Source organism: Nicotiana tomentosiformis, chromosome 8 (genome assembly GCF_000390325.3).
Source record: "Nicotiana tomentosiformis chromosome 8, ASM39032v3, whole genome shotgun sequence".
In the NCBI taxonomy this organism is placed as follows: domain Eukaryota; kingdom Viridiplantae; phylum Streptophyta; class Magnoliopsida; order Solanales; family Solanaceae; genus Nicotiana; species Nicotiana tomentosiformis.
Genome location: NC_090819.1, coordinates 122,820,958 through 122,830,664, shown reverse-complemented (window position 1 = coordinate 122,830,664; position 9,707 = coordinate 122,820,958). Strand labels below are relative to the sequence as shown.

The window sequence follows — 9,707 nt, the reverse complement described above, 5'->3', positions numbered from 1 at the left end:
GAGATTCAAAATCAGTATTGAGTAAAGGCTAAGTCCACAACTTAAACTAGTAGCTCGTTTACGTAAATATAGGCAACATCTCCCCTGTAACTAGGCCCTCCTCCAATACCATATACCAACAACAACAAGAACACAATAATAACAACATATAAGTATCATTTTCCAACCTTATCTCCATCACAATATACCACAAAACAGCCCACACACTCTAATTACTTCATACATAAAACGACAACTAAAGTAGTGTCTAACAACTTAAAACAATATAACAACGAACGACTAGCCCACTATTCCGTCATTGTGGTGTTTCTCCACACAATTTGTCCTCCAAAATTCCATTAAATAATAGAAAAATATACAGCCCAAAGGCAACACGAAACAACCCACAAAATAATCAACTACAAGTCAAATAACTCGAATTCACGGCTTCCGATCACCGTCCCGTGAGTTCTAACTATTAGAAAATAAATTTATCAACATTTCTTGATATTTAAACACTTAAATACAGAAAGTAAACATTTTCTTAACTATGAATTACCTTCCAAAACTCAAACTACAAAGATAAAGAGAGGCGATATAGCGATACTTACGTCGTAGGGATCGTTTTAATATTATCGCTTCTTGATTCTGTGCTCGGGATGATAATATTATTTGAAACACTATTAGAGAGCTCAAAGATAGGTTCTATGGTGTTCTATGGTCAGGTTCTATGTGAAAATGAAGAGAGAGACGAGTTAAGACATATATATCAACTTTTGAAAAGTCAAAGAGGTGCTAGCTTGGCACCCTCTCATTCGCCCATATTTCGACGCTTATATCTTTCTATCAGGATGTCATATGAATGAACGATTAGGAGAGTTGGAAACTACATTACAAGAACTTCAATTTGATTTATAATATGTCCCAAAAATACCTCATATATCACATGAAATATATTTATAAAAAAGCTTTATTACAGGGGTGTTTCCGCAACTTTAATATGATTTTTCCCAAACTTCATATTTTCTATCCAAACATCATATATAGCCATATTATGACTTTAAAACCATTTAAATCATGATTAACAAGTCTCATATTCATTACGTCACCTTGGGACGCACAGGGTGTAACAATCTTCCCCCCTTAGAAACATTCGTCCTCGAATGTTAAACTCCCAGAAATCTATAAAAAATTTGGCAGAGTCTCCTCTGTAACGGTACTACTACCAACTTGTCACACAGCAAACCCAACAATACAAAGCCACACAGGGCCACAATCATCAATAACACCAATGGCCTCACACGACCAATAACAGTATCTAACATAAGAATCAAGTTCCATATACGTACCTAAAGGTTGTGATGTCTCAGTCTGATCCTCCTACGGAAGTGGAAACAAGTGAGGATACCTAGTCTTCATTTCTTCTTCAGCTTCCCAAGTCATATCCTCCGCATTATTGTTAATCCAAAGTACTTTAACTGAAGCTACATCCTTTGTTCTTAATCTCCGAACTTGTCTATCTAGTATAACAATGAGAGCTTCCTCATCTGATAGCTGCTCTGTAAACTGAACATCGTCAACTAAAATGACTTTAGAGGGATCTCCAATACACCTACGGAGTATAGACACATGAAATATTGGATGTACAGACTCCAATTTACAAGGAAAGTCTAACTCATATGCTACTTGGCCTACTCTGCGTATAATCGTATAAGGTCCAATGTACCGAGGGCTAAGCTTTCCTTTCTTACCGAATCTCATAGCGCCTTTCATCTGTGATACCTTTAGGAATACCCAGTCATCTACCTGAAACTCCAAGTCTCGTCGTCGATTATTTGCATAGGACTTCTGACGACTTTGACCTGCTAATAGCCTTTCCCGTATAAGCTTAATCTTCTCAACTGCCTATTGTACCAACTCCGGTCCTACTAACTTAGTTTCTCCAACCTCAAACCATCCGATAGGTGACCTACACTTACGTCTGTAAAGAGCTTCGTATAAAGCCATCTGAATGTTGGAATGATAACTATTATTATATGCAAACTCAATAAGTGGAAGATGACCATCCCAGCTACCCCTGAAGTCCATCATACAAGCCCATAGCATATCCTCCAGTGTCTGAATAGTATGCTCAGCCTGACCGTCTGTCTGGGGATGAAATATTGTACTAAGACTTACCTGAGTCCCCAATCCTTTTTGGAAGGACCTTCAGAAATTAGGTGTAAACTGAGTACCTCTATATGAGATAATAGATATAGGGACACCATGAAGTCGTACTATCTCCCTAATGTAAAGTCTTGCATAATCCTCTGCTGAGTAAGTAGTCCTGGTAGACAGAAAATGGGCTGCATTTGTAAGTCTATCGACAATAACCCATATAGCATCGAACTTACGTTGGGTACGAGGTAAGCCTATGATGAAATCCATATTAATCACTTCCCATTTCCATGTCGGAATCTCTATAGCCTGGAACAATCCAGAGAGTTTCTGATGCTCAATCTTAACTTGTTGACAATTAGGGCACTGAGTAACAAACTCTGTTATATCCTTCTTCATTTCGTCACACCAGTATATTCCCCTGATATCATGATACATCTTCGCTGCTCCTGGATAAATAGAATAACAAGAATAGTGAGTTTCTCCCATAACCTGCTGGCGCAACCCTGCCACATTAGAACACATAATCGACCTCGATATCTGTTGTAATCTCAAATAGTGTATTCTCATTTTGAGGGGATGTATCTCTGTAATGAGCTAGCATAGGATCCTCATACTGCGTTCCTTCACTTCAGTTACTAAAGAGGATGTTGTCGTGTCCTGAATAGTAACTCTGGTATCACCTGAGTCCAATAATCGAACTCCAAGACTAGCTAGCTGATAAATCTCATGGGCTATCCCACACTTCTCTAGCTGTAAGTATGACAGGCTACCCATAGATCTACGGTTGAGGGCGTCGGCTACTACATTCGCATTTCCTGGATGGTATAAAATATCAACTTAAATGCCATACAAATAGTGCCTCCACATCTTTAGTGCATGAATCACCGCGGCTAACTCTAAATCGTGGGTCGGATAATTCTTCTCGTTCTTTCTTAATTGTCTTTAAACATAAGCAATTACTTTTCATGGTCGTTCTGCCACTTGTTGCATGAATACACGGCTTATCTCATTGCCCACAAATACTGGAATTTCCTGTAATTCATATGATCTCAAATATCATCTTTTGATTATTGTTTTTTCGTTCATTAGCCACGATAGGTGCCACTTTCTTATGGACTGCATACAATGTTGTTGTGAGACTGTTGTTGCAAGACCATTTCTTTCTTATGTCACTATGCTTAAATTGAAGCCTTCTTCCTTATTCCCTGAGCTAGTCTTTCTTTGTAGTACTTAAGAGAGACCTTTTGACTCCTGTAAAGCTGCGAGCTTATTACATCGTATACCCGAAAGAATTTTTGATGTTCTTACTCACCTATAATTAACCTTAATTACTTACCTCTACGCCCTTGTGCTCGTAAGATTGATTCTGAACTGAAATTTTTTACTGTACAAACCCAACTCCTATCTGAATATTTCTCAAGGATTACGATGTCATCATATTTGCGAGACTGAATTCCCTATGTTGGGGTTCACTATGTTTATCTTGCACAACCTGCTGATTTGTCTATATCCTCTTGTTTAGCCATGACTAGGTTCTTCCTGAATCAACTACTAACTACACGTTAGTCCATTCTCATATCTATATTCTGCGTAATCTCTCTTGGGTTATATCCTTTGTCTTAACTTACCCCGCACGCTGGCTCCTTATGTATCCAGTGTTCATTTGTACTTATTTATCAATAATATCTAGTGATGGAACCCTTTCTGCCTCTCCCCGTCATCATACTTACATAATGTTCTGGAGTCGTATCATATCCGTAGGATCTGAATAAATGCAATCTCATTTCTTTTGCCTTTCTACCACATTCTTCCTTTACTATTCCATAGTTACCTTAACCACATAACTCCGAATTAATACCATATCACACCATCTTCCCCCTTTAGGGGAGTACTAACATTTATTGCTATGAAGATTTACCTATAAATGTTTTACCTCTTCATATTTGGCGTCTTTTCAGATCTTCACGGACTCTTACTTGCCTTGCGGTAACCCTTCTATACTAGGGATAATTTAATTTCTTACACACAAAGGTGACACCTAGTGTAACTGGCACACTTAGTCCTTTAAGCTTAACTCTGTTCACAGTGCTTGTTTTAGGGAAGCATCTTCTTGAATGACCTTTAAAGGTTATTCTTCTGTTGTTCATTCAATTATTGCCTGGAACGCGATCTCTGAAATTTTCACGATGTCAACTATTATCAAATCATTCGGTCCCGAATTCATGTTCAGTTTATCTTATTCACTAGCCTATACTAATTTTTATTACTCCGGGGTCTAACTTTTCCTTCTGGTAATCATGTATGAGTCACCAACTCATTTCTCGAAATGGGGACATGACTTTATGGTTTATACTCTTTTATTGTCTCAAGGCTTGTAACTAGTCTTTTCTTTCACTTGACTATAGAATCTGTAGTCTTGTCATGTTTTAATTTACCGTTATCATCCATTTATCACATCTTACTCATAATGCTTCATTTACTCTTTTTTTTATTCTCCTGCTAATATTTCTGTCTATCACCTTATTATGAAAACTTCTTCAAAATATTCTTTCACTTTTAGCCCACCTTGATTCAACTCACTGATTCTTCGGGTCGCCTAACACTCTCTCTTTACTAGGGACGAGAGTCATACAAAGGTAAATATTTATCCCTTCTAGGATTCTAATGCCAATCTTCTGAAATTTTTGAACATTCTAGTATTCATATCTGATTGTACTATTCTAGAGTGCACCATCTGGGTGTCTCACAAGGAGAACCATTACCACGTTTGCAATATCCCTCGGAAATGTGAGCTAATGATAACAATACATCCATAATTTTGGGTTACTCTAACCCTAGTTGGATGCTGATATCCCATCCTTCTCTTAAATTATATATGTTAGCTCCCAGAGGGCATAACTGAAATGGGTATTATCAAGTGAATATATCTTTGTTATAGTTGAAGGTAACTCAAACATGCTTATATTTCTCTGCTTGAATTGTAAATACAGATAATCTTCACTAACTGGGTACCTCGTATCCTTCTTCAGCTAGCTTCTTTTACTTGTTGAAACTTGTATCTACCTTCTGATTCTCTCATTGCTTTTTACCATAGGGGTAGATAGATATTCATGCCTTAGGGCTCCTTATCAAGAGGCTCACACGTCGTAGTACACACATATCTACTAAAGGCCTTACATTTACTCATCATAAGCATGATGCAAAATCGAGTTCCTCTGACTCAACTCTTCCACAACTACATTCAATCTCTTACCAACTGTCTTTCTGGATGTAGATGTCGTTGTATAACGAATAAAATAGAACTTAAGAGTTTAAATTTCTTACAACTGAGCTCTACCACACGATCTAGAGTAAGAAGAAAGAGTGACAGTCCTAAATGCCCTGTAGCCTCATGCTTATAAGTGTGGTGCACAACACACCCATAAACAAGACTCTACTAGACACAGCTTGTAGAATCCCTAGGACAGAACTGCTCTGATACCACTTCTGTAATGACCCAAACCGATGGGCCGTGATGGGCATTTGGTACCTTACTCAACCGAGTACCAACGTAACGTATCGTTCATATTATACTATCATAGGTAATTGAGTCGGAGAGGCTTTCGTGAGATAAGTAGAATAAAACATGAGGAAATACTCAATATAGGGTGACCCAACTTGATATACTGACTTATACATATGACGTACTGGCTGATAAGGCCATACCAGTATCCATATATATAACATCTGTCTACAAGCCTCTAAGAGTACATAAATATCATAAAGGTCGGGACAGGGCCCCGCCATACCAATCAATACATATTCAAATCATAGTGACCAAATAGGCAACTCCGGAGCAAGTGGGGTGCACAAACACCTTCTGCTGAGCTGATAGCCTACTAGGAGAACTCTCAACCTGTCTATCGGGACTTGAGGGCATGAAACGCAGCGTCCCCAGGCAAAAGGAACGTCAGTACAAATAAAGTACCGAGTATGTAAGGCATGACAGTAGTATATAAAAGACATGAAAGAAACATGGAGTAAAGAACTCAACCTGAAATTCTGAATAGCTCTTTGAATCATGAAAATTTATAATGTCATTCATGTGCGTATAAATGTCATACCATGCATAGGTATATGCGTTAATAACATCATCAAGCTTCTGAGGGCATCCTATCATATCATCTCGGCCACTGTGGGAAAAATCATCAACGTATACCAGCTGATCAGGTGGTGGTGCGTATATAACGCCATAGCCTTTTCCCATATCCCATATACATATAATATATGCGCATATAACACCTTCTGATCACGAGTCAATGTACATGTATAAATACATAAAATGCATAAGAAATACGTTAATAAGATTTCTCGACTATCATAAAATCAATATGCCTTTCGGACAAACTTTATCAAATACGTATTTTTCTGAGACCCATGAATAGAGGATATAATAATAATTCACATGGGGAATCAAGAATATAGACAACCCTAGTATTTCTATGAATATAATCATTTATGAAAGTTGCATATTTTGCTCGTTTCGTTTGTATCATTTGGATCATGCCAAAAAGAAAGAAGGGATAGACTTAACATACCTTAAATCCGTTGAGTCCTTAATACCTTACAAGAAATTCTTCAAACAACTCAATTCAAAATCAGTGCTGAGTAAAGGCTAAGTCCGCAACTTAAACTAGTAGCTCATTTCGTAAATTTGGGCAGGATCTCCCCTGTAACTAGGCCCTCCTCCAATACCATATACCAACAACAACAAGAACACAATAATAACAACATGTAAGCATCATTTTCCAAAATTATCTCCATCACAATATACCACAAAACAGCCTCCACACCCTAATAACTTCATATATAAAACGACAACCAAAGTAGTGTCAAACAACTTAAAACAATATAACGACGAACGACTAGCCCACCATTCCGTCATTATGTGGTATTTCTCCACACCATTTGTTCTTCAAAACTCCATTAAATAGTAGAAAAATATACAGTCCAAAGGCAACACGAAACAACCCACAAAACAGTCCACTACAAGTCAAATAACTCGAACTCATGGCTTTCGATCACCGTCTCGTGAGTTCTAACTATTAGAAAATGAATTTATCAACATTCCTTGATATTTAAACACTTAAATACATAAAGTAAACATTTTCTTAACTATGAATTACCTTCCAAAACTCAAACTACAAAGATAAAGAGAGGCGATATAGCTATACTTACGTCGTAGGGATCGTTTTAATGTTATCGCTTCTTGATTTCGTGCCCGGGATGATAATATTATTTGAAACACTATTAGAGAGCTCAAAGATAGGTTCTATGGTGTTCTATGGTCAGGTTCTATGTGAAAATGAAGAGAGACGAGTTAAGACATATATATATCAACTTTTGAAAAGTCAAAGAGGTGCTAGCTTGGCACCCTCTCATTTGCCCATTTTCCGACGCTTATATCTTTCTATCAGGATGTCGTATGAATGAACGGTTAAGAGCATTGGAAATTACATTCCAAGACCTTCAATTTGGTATACATTGGGTCCCAAAAGACCTCATATAGAACATGAAATATATTTCTCAAAAAGCTCTATTATAGGGCAAATCCTTATTCTGTGTTTTCGCAACTTTAATCTGATTTTTCCCAAACTTCATATTTTCTATTCAAACATCATATATAGCCATATTATAACTTTAAAATTATTTAAATCATGATTAACAAGTCTCATATTCATTACGTCACCTTGGGATGCACAGGGTGTAACATTTGCCCGTCGGGGTTAAGGCCCCATTCTCTAGCATAGATGAGGACCGAGACCAAGGCTAGTTGGGCCGGTTCATTCGAGTGAAGACCTCGGATATAATCCCGGCTGAGTAAATTCCATTTCCCGAGAAATGGAACATGAAACGTAAGTATAACTTCACTTTTAAGATTTTTCTTATTGCTTTTCCCTTTCCTCTCACCCAATCGATGTTTCGTGGTGCAACTGTCGCTCGAATGTCAGATGTAGATCCTCGACTCAAGGAGTGGGTCGAGGGCATCGTAACACAGAAGCCCTATTCCGAGCGTGCGTGGCGCGAACTTTCAAAGGGCCAGTGGCAGGCCCGTTCTCACGGTAAGATTCTTTCCTAGAACTGACATCACTTGGGTTTCTTTCCAACCTTACTCATCTCTTTTTCTTTGTAGGCCTTGGGAAGGATGTTGCGATGAGGCCCCCACCCGCAGATGAAACCGTCATCTCCCAATCTCCTACGTCGAAGCAGGATAAAGAGAAGAAAAGAAAAGGGGCTCCGAGTTCCCCGAACTCGGAGAAGAGGAAATAGAAAAAGAGGTAGGCGCACAAACCCAAAGAAAGCATCGACGCCCTCCCATCGGACTTAATCCACCGACTGAGGGATGAGTCCGAAGAAGAAGAAGATTCCGAGTTGGTGGCTCAGGTACGAGCCTACATCGTATTGCCCCAAGCCAGGGAGGCTGCTGAGAGGGCAGTGATCGAGGTCCCAGAATCGGAGAAGGGCGAGGCCGATATGTCCCAAGTTAGGGAGGTCGAAGAAGAAATCGGGGCTGATATTCCTCAAGCAGGGGAGAGTGCCCCGAAAGATGCGCCTGGGGTGATTGATCTCACCGGGTCTCCTCTATTCTCCGACTCCATGATCAACGACGTCGGTATGCTAAAGGATCGTCTGCACGAGGGGCCTCAGGAGGCGGCAGATCTCAATAACTTCTTCGATTGCTTAGAATCTACCGCCTCGAAGGATGTTACCGGGTTTGGTGATTTACCGGTGCCAAAGAAAGCACTGTCTTCAGGGTCCATCTAGCCTTCTTTGAGACCGAGGTTAGTGGATCGATTCCCAGCTCCGAGCACTGATCTTGACCGAAAATGGTCAATAATTAATCTCTATCCCAAAGGATGCTTGGGTTTTCTCCGCCCCCGTGGGGGTTGCTAGCTATCTTCGGTGCTTGGTGACCGAAGAGGACCAGGCCAAGATGGACGAGGTGGAAGCGTCCTGCCTGTTCAATGAAGCTCAACAAGCGTTGAATCGGGTAGCTTCGAGTGACTCTTTACTAAGTACTTTAGATTTTAAGTTATAAATAATCGTAACACTTTTCTTTATACTCGCGCCTCGACCTGCTGGATGAGATTGAGAATGCCAAGGTATTCGAGGCCAAGGCCAGGAAGCTAGATTAACCCTAGGAGGAGGATTCCGAGAGATATGAAGACTCTAATGTGCCCGAAAGCGGCGAAGGCCCTGAAAGGCGACGACGCGGCTCCCGGTGAAGATTAGGCCACTTAGGATCTTTTTGGACATTTTGTCTTTGCCTTTTTGGCTATTATAAATTTCTGTATCGGGGCCATTTGGCCCTTGTAAAAAACATATTTGGTAAATATATACAAGACTTTCTTTCCCTTTCAGCTTTTAGATTTTTCCTTTGTTTTATCATTTGTGTTTGTAAAAAGGTTGGAATGCCTTAGCATGATATAAGTTATATTCGAAGGTTTGAACAAACCTTGCCTTTAATGTTACTTTGTGTTCAGGCATTGTAGGGATTCAGTGTTACCGAAGTCTTTTCCCAAAATAGT

General features: G+C 39.3%; 1 protein-coding gene across 1 annotated transcript; it reads right to left on the bottom strand.

Annotated features, from left to right (window-relative positions):
• Positions 1-1,359: 1,359 nt before the first annotated feature.
• Positions 1,360-2,574, bottom strand: LOC138898079 (uncharacterized). The gene is made up of 3 exons (XM_070184114.1): positions 2,214-2,574; positions 1,706-1,841; positions 1,360-1,591 (listed from the first exon to the last, which is right to left on the bottom strand). The coding sequence occupies exons 1-3, from the start codon at positions 2,572-2,574 to the stop codon at positions 1,360-1,362; spliced, it is 729 nt and encodes a 242-aa protein (XP_070040215.1).
• Positions 2,575-9,707: the final 7,133 nt, after the last annotated feature.